The 20,914-nt window shown below is 45.3% G+C and overlaps 1 protein-coding gene across 4 annotated transcripts in view; it reads left to right on the plus strand.

Annotated features, from left to right (window-relative positions):
* The window catches only part of LOC139554823 (A-kinase anchor protein 9-like), a 139,569-nt gene that overhangs the window by 108,856 nt on the left and 9,799 nt on the right, over positions 1-20,914 (plus strand). For all 4 annotated transcript variants that reach the window (XM_071367981.1, XM_071367982.1, XM_071367984.1 and 1 more), the window contains 9 exons: positions 8,037-8,123; positions 8,581-9,627; positions 9,835-9,975; positions 10,069-10,113; positions 10,277-10,393; positions 10,589-10,633; positions 11,349-12,086; positions 15,060-15,120; positions 17,860-17,981. In XM_071367981.1, the coding sequence (XP_071224082.1) occupies positions 8,037-8,123; positions 8,581-9,627; positions 9,835-9,975; positions 10,069-10,113; positions 10,277-10,393; positions 10,589-10,633; positions 11,349-12,086; positions 15,060-15,120; positions 17,860-17,981 (2,403 nt within the window). The remainder of the gene's footprint in view (positions 1-8,036; positions 8,124-8,580; positions 9,628-9,834; positions 9,976-10,068; positions 10,114-10,276; positions 10,394-10,588; positions 10,634-11,348; positions 12,087-15,059; positions 15,121-17,859; positions 17,982-20,914) is intronic.

Raw genomic sequence — 20,914 nt, forward strand, 5'->3', positions numbered from 1 at the left:
CTCGCTGTGAACTGCATTTATTTTCAGCAAACTTAACATGTGTAAATATTTGTATGAACATAACAAGATTCAACAACTGAGACATAAACTGAACAAGTTCCACAGACATGTGGCTAACAGAAATTTAATAATGTGTCCCTGAACAAAGGGGGGGTCAAAATCAAAAGTAACAGTCAGTATCTGGTGTGGCCACCAGCTGCATTAAGTACTGCAGTGCATCTCCTCCTCATGGACGGCACCAGATTTTTCCGTTCTTGCTGTGAGATGTTACCCCACTCTTCCACCTAGGCACCTGCAAGTTCCCGGACATTTCTGGGGGGAATGGCCCTAGCCCTTCAATCCAACAGGTCCAAGACATGCTCAATGGGATTGAGATCAGGCTCTTTGCTGGCCATGGCAGAACACTGACATTCCTGTCTTGCAGGAAATCACGCACAGAACGAGCAGTATGGCTGGTGGCATTGTCATGCTGGAGGGTCATGTCAGGGTGAGCCTGCAGGAAGGGTACCACATGAGGGAGGAGGATGTCTTCCCTGTAACGCACAGCGTTGAGATTGCCTGCAATGACAACAAGCTCAGTCCGATGATGCTGTGACACACCGCCCCAGACCATGACGGACCCTCCACCTACAAATCGATCCCGCTCCAGAGTACAGGCCTCGGTTCTAACGCTCTTTCCTTCGACGATAAACGCGAATCCGACCATCAACCCTGGTGAGACAAAACCGCGACTCGTCAGTGAAGAGCACTTTTTGCCAGTTCTGTCTGGTCCAGCGACAGTGGGTTTGTGCCCATAGGCAAAGTTGTTGCCAGTGATGTCTGGTGAGGACCTGCCTTACAACAGGCCTACAAGCCCTCAGTCCAGCCTCTCTCAGCCTATTGCAAACAGTCTGAGCACTGATGGAGGGATTGTGTGTTCCTGGTGTAACTCGGGCAGTTGTTGCTGTCCTGTAACTGTCCCGCAGGTGTGATGTTCGGATGTACCGAGGACGATCAGCTGTCCGTCCTTTCTCCCTCTCTCTTAGGCGTCTCACAGTATGGACATTGCAATTTATTGCCCTGGCCACATCTGCAGTCCTCATGCCTCCTTGCAGCATGCCTAAGGCACGTTCACTCAGATGAGCAGGGACCCTGGGCATCTTTCTTTTGCTGTTTTTCAGAGTCCGTAGAAAGGCCTCTTTAGTGTCCTATGTTTTCATAACTGTGACCTTAATTGCCTACCGTCTGTAAGCTGTTAGTGTCTTAACAACCGTTCCACAGGTGCATATTCATTAATTGTTTATGGTTCATTGAACAAGCATAGGAAACTGTGTAAACCCTTTACAATGAAGATCTGTGAAGTTATTTGGATTTTTACAAATTATCTTTGAAATACAGGGTCCTGAAAAAGGGACATTTCTTTTTTTTTGCTTAGTTTAGGTAGCCTTAGCCCCCACACAGCTAGGCTAGCATATAGGTAGCCTTAGCCACCACACAGCCAGGCTAGAACAGTGCATCGGAAAGTATTCGGACCCATTGACTTTTCCCACATTTTGTTATGTTACAGCCTTATTCTTAAAAAATAAATCCCTCATCGATCTACACACAATACCCCATAATGACAAAGCAAACCAGGTTTTTAGAATCTTATGCCATAAAAAAAAAATATATATACATATATACAGTACCGTTCAAAAGTTTGGGGTCACAAAAAAAATTGTCAATTTTTAAAATAACATCAAATTGATCAGAAATACAGTGTTAACATTGTTAATGTTGTAAATGACTATTGTAGCTTGTAACGGCATACTTTTTTTTATGGAAAATCTACATAGGCGTACAGAGACCCATTATCAGCAACCATCATGCCTGTGTTCCAATGGCACGTTGTGTTAGCTAAAACTGAAAACAGTTTTCAGCTGTGCTAACATAATTGCAAAAGGGTTTTCTAATGATCAATTAGCCTTTTAAAATTATAAACTTGGATTAGTTAACACAACGTGCCATTGGAACACAGGAGAGATGGTTGCTGATAATGGGCCTCTACACGTATGCAGATATTCTATTAAAATCAGCCGTTTCCAGCTACAATAGTTATTTACAACATTAACTATGACTACACTGTATTTCTGATCAATGTTATGTTATTTTAATGGACAAAAAAATTGCATTTCTTTAAAAAAAAGTTGTGCCAAAGGGGAGAGAGATGACCATAGCACATCTCAAGGGAGAACTCTACCGGGTAAGTACAGTTGAAGTCAGAAGTTTACATACACCTTAGCCAAATACATTTAAACTCAGTTTTTCACAATTCCTGACATTTAATCCTAGTAAAAAAGTCCCTGTTTTAGGTCAGCTAGGATCACCACTTTATTTTAAGAATACGAAATGTCAAAATAATAGTAGAGAGAATGATTTATTTCAGCTATTTATTTCTTTCATCACATTCCCAGTGGGTCAGAAGTTAACATACACTCAATTAGTGTTTGGTAGCTTTGCCTTTAAATTGTTTAACTTGGGTCAAATGTTTTGGGTAGCCTTCCACAAGCTTCCCACAATAAGTTGGGTGAATTTTGGCCCATTCCTTCTGACAGAGCTGGTGTAACTGAGTCAGGTTTGTAGGCATCATTGCTCGCACATGCTTTTTCAGTTCTGCCCACACATTTCCTATAGGATTGAGGTCAGGGCTTTGTGATGGCCACTCCAATAACTTGGCTTTTTTTGTCCTTAAGCCATTTTGCCACAACTTTGGAAGTATGCTTGGGGTCATTGTCCATTTGTAAGACCCATTTGCGACCAAGCTTTAACTTCCTGACTGATGTCTTGAGATGTTGCTTCAATATATCTACATAATTTCCCTGCCTCATGATGCCATCTATTTTGTGAAGTACACCAGTCTCTCCTGCACCAAAGTACCCCAACAACATGATGCCAGGTGCCTCACGGTTGGGATGGTGTTCTTTGGCTTGCAAGCCTCCCCCTTTTTCCTCCAAACATAACGATGGTCATTATGACCAAACAGTTCTATTTTTGTTTCATCAGACCAGAGGACATTTCTCAAAAAAGTACGATCTTTGTCCCCATGTGCAGTTGTAAACCGTAGTCTGGCTTTTTTATTTCGTTTTGGAGCAGTGGCTTCTTCCTTGCTGAGCGGCCTTTTAGGTTATGTCGATATAGGACTCTTTTTTACTGTGGATATAGGTAGTTTTGTACCTGTTTCCTCCAGCATCTTCACAAGGTTGATTTTCACTTTTCGCACCAAAGTACGTTCATCTCTAGGAGACAGAACGCGTCTCCTTCCTGAGCAGTATGACGGCTGCGTGGTCCCATGGTGTTTATACTTGCGTTTGTACAGATGAAAGTGGTACCTTTAGGCGTTTGGAAATTGCTCCCAAGGATGAACCAGACTTGGAGTTCTACAATTTTTTTTCCTGAGGTCTTGGCTGATTTCTTTAGATTTTCCCATGATGTCAAGCAAAGATGCACTGAGTTTGAAGGTAGGCCTTGAAATACGTCCACAGGTACACCTTCAATTGACTCACATGATGTCAATTAGCCAATCAGAAGCTTCTAAAGCCATGACATCATTTTCTGGAATTTTCCAAGCTGTTTAAAGGCCCAGTCAACTTAGTGTATGTGAACTTCTGACCCACTGGAATTGTTGTACAGTGAATTATAAGTTAAATAATCTGTCTGTAAACAGTTGTTGGACAAATTACTTGTGTCATGCACAAAGTAGATGTCCTAACCGACTTGCCAAAACTATAGTTTGTTGACAAGAAATTTGTGGAGTGGTTGAAAAAATGAGTTTTAATTACTCCAACCTAAGTGTGTGTAAACTTCAACTGTGTGTGTGTGTGTGTGTGTGTGTGTGTGTGTGTGTGTGTGTGTGTGTGTGTGTGTGTGTGTGTGTGTGTGTGTGTGTGTGTGTGTGTGTGTGTGTGTGTGTGTGTGTGTGTGTGTGTGTGTGTGTGTGTGTGTATATATGTATATATATATATATATATATATATATATATATATATATATATTTATATTTAAAAAAAAGCCAGACTTCACATATATATATATTCATATATATATGAAATATCACATTTACATAAGTATTCAGACCCTTTACTCAGTACTTTGTTGAAGCACCTTTGGCAGCGATTACAGCCTCGAGTTTTGGGTATGATGCTACAGATGTATTTGTAGCGTCATACCTGTATTTGGGGAGTTTCTCCCATTCTTCTCTGCAGATCCTCTCAAGCTCTGTCAAGTTGGATGGGGAGCGTCGCTGCACAGCTATTTTCACGTTTCTCCAGAGATGTTCGATCGGGTTCAAATCAGAGCTCTGGCTGGGCCACTCAAGGACATTCAGAAGCCACTCCTGCATTGTCTTGGCTGTGTGCTTAGGGTTTGTTGTCCTGTTGGAAGGGGAACCTTCGCCCCAGTCTAAGGTCCTGAGCACTCCAGAGCAGGTTTTCATCAAGGATCTCTTTGTACTTTGCTCTGTTCATCTTTCTCTCGATCCTGACTTCTTCCAATCCCTGCCGCTGAAAACATCCCCACTGCATGATGCTGCCACCCATGCTTCCCCGTAGGGATGTTGCCATGTTTCCTCCAGACAAACTCCAATCGGGCTGTCATTTGCCTTTTAGTGAGGAGCGGCTTCCGTCTGGCCACTCTACCATATAGGCCTGAATGGTGGAATTCTGCAGAGATGGTTGTCCTTCTGGAAGGTTCTCCCATCTCCACAGAGGAACTCTGGAGCTCTGTCAGAGTTACTGTCGGGTTCTTGATCACCTCCCAGACCGAGGCCCTTCTCCCCCGATTGCTCCGTTTGGCAGCTCCAGGAAGAGTGTTGGTGGTTCCAGACTTCTTACATTTAAGAATGATGGAGGTCACTATGTTCTTGGGGACCTTCAATGCCGCGGAAATGTTTTGGTACCCTTCCCTAGGTCTGTGCCTCGACACAATCCTGTGTCGGAGCTCTACAGACAATTCCTTCGACTTAATGTCTTTGTGTTATAGACAGGTGTGTGCCTTTCCAAATAATTTCCAATCAATTGAATTTACCACCGGTGGACTCCAGTCAAGTTGTAGAAACATCTCAAGAATGATCAGTTGAAACAGGATGTACCCGCTCTATTTCAAGTCTCTGAATACTTTCCGAAGGCACTATATTATAATATTATTTGTATATCAAAGTCATTGCAATGTGGTTAACCTTAAAAATGTCAAGGAAAATGATTTAAATCAAAAATATACAATTCTACCAGAGAGCGCCGTTTGTTAATGGGAAAGGCGCACTTGATCGTTACACTTGAATCATTCCCACAGTGAATGGCTAGGCCTGCTACACTATTGAAACCACACGCTATTGCAGAGACTGATATTACCGGCCGCAATTGATGTGGTGAAAACATTATGTGGGGAGGCAGAGGCATAGAATACCTTTGTCAGATAACAATGTTAAATTTAGAATTTATGCTATTGATAGCAATCAAGAGAACTGACTGAACGACTCAAAACCTCCCCAGCTTATACTCCCCAAATGGACGTTAGCTGTGAGGGCCGAGATGCATTGACTTTTGTTCGCTATACATGTCGGCGGATGCTATTCACGAGGACATAAGTTTACAAGTTTATCAACTTTCAAAACAGAATTACTTTCCCGTTGTTCCTCAGCTGTAGTGTATGATATACCATTTTGTAGCTCTGAGTCTCTTTTATCCAATGTAAAAAACACAATTTCAAATTTTACTACGTAATACTGATTTGAGCAGGTCAGTCACATATTGTTCTGTTTCATGATTCCCGAGCATGAAACGGCACAGAAGATATTCAGTGTGCTGTGTGGCTATATTGATGAAAAACAGATTCCATGGGATCGAATGGTGGGCTTTTGCACAGATGGGGCTCCATCTATCATGGGATGGCGGGCAGGCTTCTGCACTCTAGTAATGAACTTGTCTCCCTCTGCCATATGGACGCATTGTATGATACACGAGAGCAAATGGCAGCCAAAGAGCTGAGCACAGATCGCGGAGATATACTGCGGCAGGTAACTTGGATTGTAAACTAAATCAAACAACATCCGCTGCGCGTATGCCTGTTGAGATATGGGATCAGAGCATGACAGTGTTTTATTTCACACAAGACTTGGTGGTTATCAAGGGGGATTGTTGGAAGAATTTTTCGCATTGAGAGAGGAACTGTTGTCATAATGGATGTATATAAAAAATAGACTTGGTTGACTTTCTATGTAATAAAAAGAAAATTACAGAAAACAGCATTAGTAAGTGTCCCACACGAGTGATGACTGCTCACCTCCAACTCTTGGAAGAGCACTTTGCGACGGACCTCCTTCCCAATGAATGTGATCCTGGATCAGTTGACATGCCGGTAAGTGAAATCGAACAGCTGATCAAGCTGTCGTGACCGAATGCTGCAGACTTAACGCATTCACAGGTCACTACGGAGGAGTTTTGGTTAATGACTCAAAGGGAATACCTTGACGTCTCCCTCTGAGCATTAATGCCGCATTCAAAACAACCGGGAACTCGGAACTCAAATCTCAGACTTCAGTACGTTCAAGACAACTGGGAACTCGGAAAGAACGAGCTCCGACTGGGGGGGAAATTATTTTGAACGGTCATCCAAATTGGAATTCCAACTCGAACTCTGGCCTCTTTCTAGAGCTCTGACTTTCCGACCTAAAGATCACTTGCTTCATGATTTGACCTCGTATCTTTCAGATGTCCTAGTTGTTTTTAAAGCATCATAAAACTCATCGTAGGCTGCCCTTTGTTAGCTCATGTCTGTGTGATGCTGGATTCAGTGCTCTCGTTTGCATTAAAACCAAATGGGCCTGTCGATCCAGGTTGGATGTGACAGCAGAGATGCGTGCGTACTGTCGACCACGCCCCCTGACTTTGAGAAGCTCCGTTACGACATGCGTCAAGCGCACCCATCTCATTAGTGGTGGTGAGATAAGAGACATTATGTCAGACTAATTTGCAATTGACTGCCTCACATTAAAAGTATGTGATGGTGAGTTGAGGACAATCAGAAATATTGTTAGAATGTTTTTCAATTGACTGCCATAGCCCCAAATTAAAAATGTTAACATTGGCTGTGATTTTTTTTCACATGGGTGGAAATCTGAGAATTTTCTGATATCAAAATGGAGTCGTGGGCCAAAAACGTTTGGGAATCCCTGTACTATAGGTAATCCTTAAGCCAGCAAGGTTGACACGTGGTATCCATCTGCTAAACAAAGCTACATAAAGACAGACCATTCAAATAATATATCAAAGGATAAAACAAGTGTGCTGTTAACCGTTGCTACACTACAAAAACATATTACGATGTTTATCGATACTGAAAAACCTGCTAATAGATTAAGATCAATGATTTTATGTAGAATGGTTCATGTAGACTTCTCTTTTGGTCAAAGCGATAGGTCTGCACCTGGGCAATGTTTGCAGCTAGCTAATAGATGAAAAAAAGTGTTCAGTGATAAAAACATTACATTTAACTTTTTTTAAATTTCGAACTTACCTTTCGGTCTTTCTTTTTAACCTTTTGGAAATGACAAGTGTTAAATGATAAATGACTGCACCGGTGCAAACTGGCCCTATTTAAGTGAATAGTCTGCTATATACACTGTGACACTAACATAGTCCATTCTAAAAGACAACCCAACTTTAAAAATGGCTAATATGGACTCCTCTAGCTACAGTATATTACATAGACATTGCAGTCCCAATTTTAATTGAAAAATATACTTTTATGGTTTAATGTAGCTTTCATAAACCCTTTATAATGCCTGTATAGATGCTACAGAAGTAATTTACAAGCAAATGCTATTTGTATGCCACATTAGCCAAAGCACCAATGTGGTACCTGTTGGGCTAATATTGTAGTGATAGGTAGTATCCCCACCCAAAGATAAAGAACCCCCCCCTTTAATGTTCCCTACTGTTTTAGTCCCAGTTTAAGGGTGATCTTTTTTGTGTGTGTTGAGAGCCAGCAGATTATAATCTCCGACATATGATAAACTTTTGAAGGTGATGGAGGAGAAGGACAGGGAAATAGCTCTTCTTAATGAGCAGATGGCTAAGCTTCAACACACGGAAACAGCCCCTGACAACAAGGTAACCCCATATACATATACGTTAGACAGACCACTTGTTCTTCTGTTCACATATATGTATATATTTGTGATAGTGGATAAGTGTTTGTGTTGTGTGACAGCCGTTCATTTATTTGGTATTTTTGTTGTGGCGTAACCCACCATTTTATTTTAGGTTTTGGTAAGTAGGCCTCGTGTTGTGAATTTTTCTTTAAGCTGGCTTACTAAAGAGACACTTGGAACACCCTAGAATTGTCCAACAAATCATAATTGGTACCTGAAGTACCATTTATTACGGTCCCAACCAAACATTTTACCTGATTGGCTGAGACGCATATATTATCTATCACATAAATATTATCAATAACTATATTGCCGTGGCACAACTGTGTCTCAGAGGTTTAACAGAAAGCATGAGCCGGTCTTTTTCCTTATCTTCGTCCTTATTCCTATATTCACTGCTCTGTCCTTCCCTTCAGGAAATCAATGCGAGGGATGAGCTACTGCGGGATCTGGAGTCCCAGGTGGAGTGCATGCGGAGCGAGCAGCAGCGCCTGAAGAGGAACAGCGAGGAAGAGTTGGAGCAGCTCAACGCCGTAATCGACAAGCTCCAGGAGGAGCTGGCCAACATTGAGCGGAAGCAGTTCTCGGAGACGGAAGAAGAGCTCAAGCGCCAGTTGGAGAGCCAAGTCGGAGGTCCCAGCAAGGAGGAGTATGACGAAATGAAGCAAAAGATGGACCTGGCCAAACTAGAGCTGGACACCATCAAAGCCGAGCACTGTTCGCTTTTGGAGAGGTACCGGTGCTTGCAGGAGAGCAGACTAGCATTAGCCGAGTCGGAAAAGGAGCTGTCGGACGACATGGCGATGGAGCTGCAAGATGCCCTGAGGGATAAGACGGCGGCGTTTGTAGTGGTGCAGGCTCAGATCCAGGCACTTGAGCAGAATGCCACCTCCAGGGTGAAGGAGCTGAGCCTTAGCGTCCAGAAACTTGAGGCCTGTGTCACAGAGAGAGACTCTGAACTGACCCGCTGCCGGTTCCTGGTGGAGCGGGCCCAGGAGGACGCTGACGACCTCCAGCGCAAGGTCCAGGACCTGGAGGACAAGCTGAGGGAGAGGGTGGCCACCGCGCTTGTCAGCCAGGCCCAACTGGGTGCCATCCAGCAACAGCTGCATCAATCGCAGCAGTCCAAGGGCCAGAGAGACAAAGAATCCGTCCACCAGGATCCCAGGGGACAGATGGAGGTACCGGACTTTGGGTTTGCAGGAATTTCCCAAGCAGTGGAGATCCAAGGAGCCAAACATGGCCCCACTGGGAAGGTGGTCCTCCTGACGGAGAAGCTCCGCGAGCTGGAGGTAGGCCTGAGCGGCATGCAGAAGGACCAGGAGCTGCAGAAGCAGTTACTCTCCAGCTCCGAGGAGGAGGTGCTGGAGTACGAGAAGAGGCTGGTCTTGCTCATGGACCTGCTCAATCAGATGAGGACGACCAAGCCTGGTGGACGCCAGAGAACATTTCCAGTCACAGAGGTAGTTGTTAACTTTAGCCCTCAATATTGTCTCTGGGGTTAAGTTAGGATGCGGTGCAGGCTACAGCTATGAATTCGTTTATGTGGGGTAGAGTTAGCCTGCTCTACTTTCCATGGATGAATGAATTTGCTTACGCCTACACTGCCTGGAGATGTTTTTCACAGGTTAAATGCTGACAAGCTGCTATCTCTTTGAACTCTGAACCAGACTGCATCTTCTGGAGGCAACGAGCTGGCTGTGTCTGAGATTCTACAGGAGCTACAGAAGGTCAGGGACGAGGCTTCAGCCACCAAAGAACAGCTCAGCAGTTACAAGGAGAGCAGCAATAAACTCCAGCAGGAGCTCAAGGTATGTAATATCACACTCAACAACCATGTTGGATAAATCCTCTATTATTATTGCATGAGAGGGAGTTACAATTGTCACGTTTTACTTTTTTAGGCAAAAGAGGTCGCAATGGCCATCCTTCAAGAAGACCTTCAAAGGGTAAGAAACTAATGTGAAAGGGAGTTCCTCCGATTGCCAGACACAGTACAATTCTACTTCGCCTCAGATTTGCTAAAGTATTGCAATACTTTCTTGTCATTATCTTAAATCCATTGTCTTTTAGTCCAAGTTCTAGAATTTCTAACATCTAACTATTCCCCAGGTGTCATCGGGAGGCAGTGAGGCCAAGATGTCTGAGATCCATCGGGAGCTGAAGGAGGTCAAAGAGGAGCTCAGCAGCTACAGGGAAAGCTGTGACAAACTACAGGAGCTTCTACAGGTATGAACACAGTCACATTCAACCAGTGTTCAGCAAAGGAAATAACTATGGGAGTCGAAGTCTTCCAGTGCCAAACTTAATTGTTGATTTATGAATTGTCCATTTTGTGTGGGTAACAGTACATTTTTTGAAAATGTTGACCATTTTAGTGATTAACCAATCTGACCATTTCATTAATCTTTTTTTGTACCAAAGGGGAGAGAGATGACCATAGCACATCTCAAGGGAGAACTCTACCAGGTAAGTACAGTTGAAGTCAGAAGTTTACATACACCTTAGCCAAATACATTTAAACTCAGTTTTTCACAATTCCTGACATTTAATCCTAGTAAGAATTCCCTGTTTTAGGTCAGCTAGGATCACCACTTTATTTTAAGAATGTGAATAGTCTGAATAATAGTAGAGAGTGATTTATTTCAGCTTTTATTTCTTTCATCACATTCCCAGTGGGTCAGAAGTTTACATACACTCAATTAGTATTTGGTAGCTTTGCCTTTAAATTGTTGAACTTGGGTCAAGCGTTTCAGATAGCCTTCCACAAGCTTCCCAAAATAAGTTGGGTGAATTTTGGCCCATTCCTCCTGACAGAGCTGGTGTAACTGAGTCAGGTTTGTTGGCCTCCTTGCTCGCACACGCTTTTTCAGTTCTGCTCACACATTTTCTATAGGATTGAGGTCAGGGCTTTGTGATGGCCACTCCAATACCTTGACTTTGTTGTCCTTAAGCCATTTTGCCACAACTTTGGAAGTATGCTTGGGGTCATAGTCCATTTGGAAGACCCATTTGCGACCAAGCTTTAACTTCCTGACTAATGTCATGAGATGTGGCTTCAATAAACTTCCGACTTCTACTGTACATTTTGCTGCAAAGCAGAATATTCCAACTTTACTCAGCAATATGGAAAAAGATCTGACTATTGACTTCTTTGATAAATCTCTGTCCTTTCACCTCCCAGGCCTCATTGGAAGGTGACGGTGCCTCCACATCCGAGCTTCTCCAAGAGCTCCAGGAGGTCCGAGATGAGGCAGCCGCTACCAAAGGACACCTGAACAGCTTCAAAGAGTGCAGCGAGAAACTCCAGACCGAACTCCAAGTCCGCGACCTGTCAATCGCTCAGCTCAAAGAGGAGCAACAACAGCTCAGAGTAGCCTTGGCGAAATCCGCGGCGTCACCGTCACCACTATCCCCAGTATCACCATCTCAGTCTCCCTCACTCGATCAGCAGCAGCAAGCACCACCCTCCCATCCAAAAAAGAAAGGCGGCAAACCGCAAAACCAACGCCAGGGGGCCAAGGGAAAAATGGCCGCCTCTGTCAAAGACAAACCATCGCTCTCCAGGAAGAACTCTGCCGCGGCAAGCCAAAAGTCTTCCGACAAATTGTCCGGTCAATCGTCTGATCTAAATGGATCTCAACGTCCACCTCATACAGACGCTGGCACTCAGACGGAGACATTTTCCTCCCAGACATCTGGCCAGCCCAGATCTGTTTCAGAGGAGGAAGAGGTGGAGGCGATGATCGGGGAGTACCAGGAGAAGATCGTACAGATGCAGGATCTGCACGCGGCAGAGATCATGGACATGGAGGCCCGGCACATCGCAGAGAGCGAGGCCCTGAAGCGGGACAATCAAATACTGGAGGAGGAGTGCAAGGCTCTCAAGACCGTCATCGATAAGCTGCAACGCTCCCACGAAGTAAGTCCATTGGACGACATCAAATCAAACTTTTTGTCACATGCGCCGAATGCAACATGTGTAAGCCCTAAACCAACAGTGCAATTCAAGAAAGAGTTAAGAAAACATTTACCAAATAAACTAAAGTAAAAGATTATAAAAAGTAACACAATTAAATAACATCGAGGCTATATGCAGGGGATACTGGTACCGAGTCAATGTGCGGGGGTACAGGTTAGTTAAGGTAATTTGTACATTTACATTTACATTTAAGTCATTTAGCAGACGCTCTTATCCAGAGCGACTTACAAATTGGTGCATTCACCTTATGATATCCAGTGGAACAGCCACTTTACAATAGTGCATCTAACTCTTTTAAGGGGGAGGGGGGGGTTAGAAGGATTACTTTATCCTATCCTAGGTATTCCTTAAAGAGGTGGGGTTTCAGGTGTCTCCGGAAGGTGGTGATTGACTCCGCTGACCTGGCGTCGTGAGGGAGTTTGTTCCACCATTGGGGTGCCAGAGCAGCGAACAGTTTTGACTGGGCTGAGCGGGAACTGTACTTCCTCAGAGGTAGGGAGGTGAGCAGGCCAGAGGTGGATGAACCCAGTGCCCTTGTTTGGGTGTAGGGCCTGATCAGAGCCTGAAGGTACGGAGGTGCCGTTCCCCTCACAGCTCCGTAGGCAAGCACCATGGTCTTGTAGCGGATGCGAGCTTCAACTGGAAGCCAGTGGAGAGAGCGGAGGAGCGGGGTGACGTGAGAGAACTTGGGAAGGTTGAACACCAGACGGGCTGCGGCGTTCTGGATGAGTTGTAGGGGTTTAATAGCACAGGCAGGGAGCCCAGCCAACAGCGAGTTGCAGTAGTCCAGACGGGAGATGACAAGTGCCTGGATTAGGACCTGCGCTGCTTCCTGTGTGAGGCAGGGTCGTACTCTGCGAATGTTGTAGAGCATGAACCTACAGGAACGGGTCACCGCCTTGATGTGAGTTGAGAACGACAGGGTGTTGTCCAGGATCACGCCAAGGTTCTTAGCACTCTGGGAGGAGGACACAATGGAGTTGTCAACCGTGATGGCGAGATCATGGAACGGGCAGTCCTTCCCCGGGAGGAAGAGCAGCTCCGTCTTGCCGAGGTTCAGCTTGAGGTGGTGATCCGTCATCCACACTGATATGTCTGCCAGACATGCAGAGTTGCGATTCGCCACCTGGTTATCAGAGGGGGGAAAGGAGAAGATTAATTGTGTGTCGTCTGCATAGCAATGATAGGAGAGACCATGTGAGGATATGACAGAGCCAAGTGACTTGGTGTATAGCGAGAATAGGAGAGGGCCTAGAACAGAGCCCTGGGGGACACCAGTGGTGAGAGCACGTGGTGCGGAGACAGATTCTCGCCACGCCACCTGGTAGGAGCGACCTGTCAGGTAGGACGCAATCCAAGCGTGGGCCGCGCCGGAGATGCCCAGCTCGGAGAGGGTGGAGAGGAGGATCTGATGGTTCACAGTATCAAAGGCAGCCGATAGGTCTAGAAGGATGAGAGCAGAGGAGAGAGAGTTAGCTTTAGCAGTGCGGAGCGCCTCCGTGACACAGAGAAGAGCAGTCTCAGTTGAATGACTAGTCTTGAAACCTGACTGATTTGGATCAAGAAGGTCATTCTGAGAGAGATAGCAGGAGAGCTGGCCAAGGACGGCACGTTCAAGAGTTTTGGAGAGAAAAGAAAGAAGGGATACTGGTCTGTAGTTGTTGACATCGGAGGGATCGAGTGTAGGTTTTTTCAGAAGGGGTGCAACTCTCGCTCTCTTGAAGACGGAAGAGACGTAGCCAGCGGTCAAGGATGAGTTGATGAGCGAGGTGAGGTAAGGGAGAAGGTCTCCGGAAATGGTCTGGAGAAGAGAGGAGGGGATAGGGTCAAGCGGGCAGGTTGTTGGGCGGCCGGCCGTCACAAGACGCGAGATTTCATCTGGAGAGAGAGGGGAGAAAGAGGTCAAAGCACAGGGTAGGGCAGTGTGAGCAGAACCAGCGGTGTCGTTTGACTTAGCAAACGAGGATCGGATGTCGTCGACCTTCTTTTCAAAATGGTTGACGAAGTCATCCGCAGAGAGGGAGGAGGGGGGAGGAGGGGGAGGAGGATTCAGGAGGGAGGAGAAGGCGGCAAAGAGCTTCCTAGGGTTAGAGGCAGATGCTTGGAATTTAGAGTGGTAGAAAGTGGCTTTAGCAGCAGAGACAGAAGAGGAGAATGTAGAGAGGAGGGAGTGAAAGGATGCCAGGTCCGCAGGGAGGCGAGTTTTCCTCCATTTCCGCTCGGCTGCCCGGAGCCCGGTACATGTAAGTAGGGGTAAAGTACCTATGCATAGATAATAAACAGCGACTTGCAGCAGTGTAAAAAAAAAAAAACTAATAGGGGGGGTGTCAATGTAAATAATCTGGTGGCCATTTGGTTAATTGTTCAGCAGTCTTATGGTTTGGAGGTAAAAGCTGTTAAGGAGCCTTTTGGTCCTAGACTTGGTGCTCTGGTACCGCTTGCCATGCGGTAGTAGAGAAAACAGTCTATGACTTGGGTGACTGGAGTCTTTTACAAATTTTTGGGCTTTCCTCTGACACCGCCTAGTATATAGGTCCTGGATGGCAGGAAGCTTGGCCCCAGTGATGTACTGGGCCATACATACTACCCTCTGTAGCGTCTTACGGTCAGTTGCCGAGCAGTTACCATACCAGGCGGTGATGCAACTGGTCAGTATGCTCTCGATGGTGCAGCTGTAGAACTTTTTGAGGATCTGGGGACCCATGCCAAATCTTTTCAGTCTCCTGAGGGGAAAAAGGTGTTGTCGTGCCCTCTTCACAACATCCCAGCAGAAACCCGGTTTCAGTCTGTTTTCTTCTGTTTGGTGCCTAATTTAACATGACCCAGATGATGAGCATGACATTTTTATGGGGGAGTAGGCAGGTAAAGGAACTCAAACTCTTCTGTATACTGACCTGGTTTCATGCCCTCCAGGCCCCCTCAACGAGACCAGAGCGTCCCGCAGGATCGCAATTCAAAGACGGCTACACCAGTGGTAAGTTGATGTAGTGTCACATATCCCACCTCCATGCCGAATTGTTCTTGAGGTCACGTGTTTTCCCTAGTAATCACAATACCCTAGGCCAGGGATCATCAACTAGATTCAGCTGCAGGACGATGTTTTCTGAAGCGGATGGTCAGGGGTCTGGAACATAATTAGTTGACTGCAAATTGACCTCAAGAAGCCCAAACAGATATGTTTGACTAAAACATAATCATTTCAAACCTTGCTTACATTTGTATACGATCACGTGTCTCCCTGTTATGCGTGGGAATACTTGGGAACAGTATAAAAGCACCCGTGAGCTAAATTCGGCCCCAAAATTTCAAGAACTTTGAAAGTTTCTTCAAGTGCAGTCGCAAAAACCATCAAGTGCTATGATGAAACTGGCTCTCATGAGGACCTCCACAGGAATGGAAGACCCAGAGTTACTTCTGCTGCAGAGGATAAGTTCATTAGGGTTACCAGCCTCAGAAATTGCAGCCCAAATAAATGCTTCACAGAGTTCAAGTAACAGACACATCTCAACATCAGCTGTTCAGAGGAGACTGTGAATCAGGCCTTCATGGTCGAATTGCTAAAAAAAAATCACTACTGAAGGACACCAATAAGAAGAAGAGACTTGCTTGGACCAAGAAACACGAGCAATGGACATTAGACAGGTGGAAATGTGTTATTTTGGTCTGGAGTCCAATTAGAACATTTTTGGTTCCAACCGCCGTGTCTTTGTGAGCAGCGGTGTGGGTGAACGGATGATCTCCGCATGTGTATTTCCCACCGTAAAGCATGGAGAAGGAGGTATTATGGTGTGGGGGTGCTTTGCTTGTGACATGGTGGTTTATTTAGAATTAAAGGCACACTTAAACAGCATGCCTACCACAGCATTCTGCAGCGATTCGCCATCCCATCTGGTTTGGGCTTAGTGGGACTGTCATTTGTTTTTCCAACAGGACAATGACCCAACACACCTCCAGGCTCTAAGGGCTATTTTTCAAAGGAGGAGAGCGATGGAGTGCTGCACCAGATAACCTGGCCTCCACAATCCCCCGACCTCAACCAAATTGAGATGGTTTGGGATGAGTCGGAGCGCAGAGTGAAGGAAAAGCAGCCAACAAGTGCCAAGTGCTCATCATATGTGGGAACTCCTTCAACACTGTTGGAAAACCATTCCAGGTGAAGCTGGTTGAAAGAATGCCAAGAATGTGCAAAGCTGTCATCAAGGCAAAGGGTTGCTATTTGAAGAATCTCAAATCTAAAATATATTTTAAAATATATATTACACTTTTTTGGTTACCACATGATTCCATGTGTTATTTTATAGTTTTGATGTCTTCACTATTATTCTACAATGTATAAAATAGTAAAAAATAAAGAAAAATCCTTGAATGAGCAGGTGTTGTAAAAAAAAATTACCGATTTGATTATAGAAAAGTATGTGGACACAACTTCAGATCTGGGGATTCGGCTATTTCAGCCACACCCGTTGCTGACAAGTGTATAAAATCAAACACACAGCCTTGCAATCTCCATAGACAAACATTGGCAGGAGAATGGCCTTACTGAAGAGCTCCAACAAGTCAATTCGTCAAATTTACTCCCTGCTAGAGCTGCACCGGTTATCAACTGTAAGTGCGGTTATTGTGAAGTGGAAACGTCTAGGAGCAACAACGGCTCAGCCGCGACATGGCAGGCCACACAAGCTCACAGTATGGGACCGACTCATTGCACGTAAAAATTGTTTGTCCTCGGTTGCAACACTCACTACCGAGTTCTAATCTTCCCCTGGAAGCAACGTCAGCATAAGAACTGTTCGTCGGGAGCTTCATGAAATGGGTTTCCATGGCCAAGCAGCCGCACACAAGCCTAAGATCACCATGCGCAATGCCAAGTGTTGGCTGCAGAGGTGTAAAGCTTGCTACCATTGGACTCTGGAGCAGTGGAAACGCGTTCTCTGGAGTGATGAATCACGCTTCACCATCTGGCAGTCTGATGGACGAATCTGGATTTGGCGGATGCCAGGTGAATGGTACCTGCTACCTGCCCCTATGAATAGTGCCAACTGTAAAGTTTGGTGGAGGAGAAATAATGGTCTGGGCCTTTCATGGTTTGGGCTAGGCCCCTTAGTTCCACTAAAGGGAAATCTTAACGCTACAGCATAGTGACATTCTAGACAATTCTGTGCTTCCAACTTTGTGGCAACAGTTTTGGGAATTCCCTTTCCTGTTTCAGCATGACAAAGCGAGGTCCAGAAGTGGTTTGTCGAGATCAGTGTGGAAGAACTTAACTGGCATGCACAGAGCCCTGACCTCAACCCCATCGAACACCTTTGGGATGAATTGGAACGCAGACAGCGAGCCAGGCCTAGTCACTCAACATCAGTGCCTGACTTCAGTAATGCTCTTGTCGCTGTCCCTGCAGCATTGTTCCAACATCTAGTGGAAAGCCTTCTCAGAATAGTGGAGGCTGTTATAGCAGCAAAGGAGGGACCAACTCCATATTAATGCCCATGATTTTGGAATGAGATGTTCGACGAGCAGGTGTCCACATACTTTTAGTCATATAGTGTATTATACCATACTGTTTCAACAAACACAGAATTTCACAAGTCATGGCATGCCTCTTTTGAGTTGATTCACATGTTTTCTGGTGTTTATAATGATGGATGCTTTGCCCATTCAAAGTGTTTTTCTCCCATTGATATGCAATGTTAACCTTGTGTGTACCCTATTGCAGACAGCAGTTCTGAGTGGAGTCAGCGGACAGGCTACGACCTGCCTAACCTGCAGCAGGAGTTCAGGACCACACCAGAGGGAGCCAGAAAAGAAACAGACGATGCACTGCCTGACAGAATTAAGGTACAAGAACTGCACTTGGCAATGTAAAGTTAAGCAATGAAATTTATTTATAAAGCCCTTTTTACATCAGACGATGTCACAAAGTGCTATACAGAAACCCAGTCTAAAACCCCAAACAGCAAGCAATGTAAATGTAGGAACACGGTGGATAGGAAAAACTCCCTAGAAAGGCAGGAACCTTGGAAGAAACCTAGAGAGGAACCAAGCTCTGAGGGGAGGCCTGGTTCCTCTTCTGGCTGTGCCGGGTTGAGATTATAACAGTACATGCCCAAGATGTTCAAACGTTCATAAATGACCAACAGGGTCAAATAATAATCACAGTGGTTGTAGAGGGTGCAACAGGTCAGCACCTCAGGAGTAAATGTCAGTTGGCTTTTCATAGACAATCATTCAGAGTTAGAGACAGCGAGTGCGGTAGAGAGAGTCGAAAAACAGCAGGTCTGGGACATGTTAGCATGTCCGGTGAACAGGTCAGGGTGCCGTAGCCGCAGGCAGAACAGTTGAAACTTTAACAGCAGCACGACCACGTGGACTGGGGACAGCAAGGAGTCATCAGGCCAGGTAGTCCTGAAGCATGGTCCCAGGGCTCAGGTCCTCCGGGAGGGAGAGGACACCGGATAAGACAGAGGAAATACTCCAGATATAACAGACTGACCCTAGCCCCCCGACACAAACTATCGCAGCATAAATACTGGCGGCTGAGACGGGAGGGGTCGGGGAGACCCTGTGGCCCTGTCCGACGATTCCCCCGGACAGGGCCAACCAGGCAGGTTATAACCCCACCTACTTTGCCAAAGCACAGCCCCCACAACACTAGAGGGATATCTTCAAACAACCAATTTACTACCCTGAGACAAGGCTGAGTGTAGCCCACGAATATCTCCCCTACGGCACGAACACAAGGGCGGCGCCAACCCGGACAGGAACATCACGTCAGTGACTCAACCCACTCAAGTGACGCATCCCTCCTAGGGACGGCATGGTAGAGCACCAGTGACTCAGGGTTAGAGGAAGATAATCCCAGTGGAGAGAGGGGCACCAGCCAGGCAGAGACACCAAGGGCGGGTCATCGCTCCAGTGCCTTTCACCCTCACACCCCTGGGCCAGACTGCACTCATAGGACCTACTGAAGAGATGTGTCTTGCATAAGTATTCATCACCCCCTGCATTTTTCCTATTTTGTTGCATTACAACCTGTAATTTAAATAGATTTCTATTTGGATTTCATGTAATGGACCTACACAAAATAGTCCAAATTGGTGAAGTGAAATGAAAAAAATAACTGGTGCGTGCATATGTATTCGCCCCTTTTGCTATGAAGCCCCTAAATAAGAGCTGGTGCAACCAATTACCTTCAGAAGTCACACAATTTAGATATCACACAGGTGGACATTATTTAAGTGTCACATGATTTGTCACATGATCTCAGTATATATACACCTGTTCTGAAAGGCCCCAGAGTCTGCAACACCACTAAGCAAGGGGCACCACCAAGCAAGCGGCACCATGAAGACCAAGGAGCTCTCCAAACAGGTCAGGGACAAAGTTGTGCAGAAGTACAGATCAGATCAGGGTTGGGTTTTTTAAAAATATCCAAAACTTTTAACATCCCATGGAGTACCATTAAATCCATTATAAATAAAATGGAAAGAATATGGCACCACAACAAACCAGCCAAGAGAGGGCCGCCACCAAAACTCACGGACCAGGCAAGAAGGGCATTATATCAGAGAGGCAACAAAGGGACCAAAGATAAAGCTGCAAAGCTCCACAGCGGAAAATTTGAGTATCTGTCCATAGGACCACTTTAAGCCGTACACTCCACAGAGCTGGGCTTTATGGAAGAGTGTCCAGAAAAAAGCCATTGCTTAAAGAAAAAAATAAGCAAACACATTTGGTGTTCGCCAAACGGTATGTGGGAGACTCCCCAAACATATGGAAGAAGGTACTCTGGTCAGATGAGACTAAAATGTAGCTTTTTGTCCATCAAGGGAAAGGCTATGTCTGCCTCAAACCCAACACCTCTTATCATCCTGAGAATACCATCCCCACAGGGAATGAATTTTCTTCGACAGGGACTGGAAAACTGGTCAGAATTGAAGGAATGATGGGTGGTGCTAAATAGGGAAATTCTTGAGGGAAACTTGTTTCAGTCTTTCAGAGATTTGAGACTGGGACGGAGGTTCACCTTCCAGCAGGACAATGACCCTAAGCATACTGCTAAAGCAACACTCGAGTGGTTCAAGGGGAAACATTTAAATGTGTTTGAATGGCCTAGTCAAAGCCCAGACCTCAATCCAATTGAGAATCTGTGGTATGACTTAAAGATTGCTGTACACCTGCGGAACCCATCCAACTTGAAGAAGCTGGAGCAGTTTTGCCTTAAGGAATTGGCAGAAATCCCAGTGGTTAGATGTGCCAAGCTTATAGAGACATGCCCCAAGAGATGTGCAGCTGTAATTGCTTCAAAAGGTGTCTACAAAGGTTTGACTTTGTGGGGGGTGAATAGTTATGCACGTTCAAGTTTTCTGTTTTTTGTCTTATTTCTTGTTTGTTTCACAATAAAAAAATATATATATTTTGCATCTTCAAAGTAGTAGGCATATTGTGTAAATCAAATGATGAAAAAAAAAAAATAATAATAAAATCCATTTTGATTCCAGGTTGTAAGGCAACAAAATAGGAAAAATGCCAAGGGGGGTGAAGACTTTCGCAAGCCACTGTAAAGGTCGAGACCGAGTCTGTGTCTCTCACATAGATAGGCAGACCATTCCATAAAAAGCCCTGCCTCCAGCTGTTTGCTTAGAAATTCTAGGGACAATAAGGAGGTCTGCGTCTTGCGACCGTAGCGTACGTATGTACGGCAAGACCAAATCGGAGAGATGGCTAGGAGCAAGCCCATGTAATGCTTTGTAGGTTAGAAGTAAAACCTT

This window comes from Salvelinus alpinus, chromosome 26 (genome assembly GCF_045679555.1).
Source record: "Salvelinus alpinus chromosome 26, SLU_Salpinus.1, whole genome shotgun sequence".
Classification (NCBI taxonomy): Eukaryota; Metazoa; Chordata; class Actinopteri; order Salmoniformes; family Salmonidae; genus Salvelinus; species Salvelinus alpinus.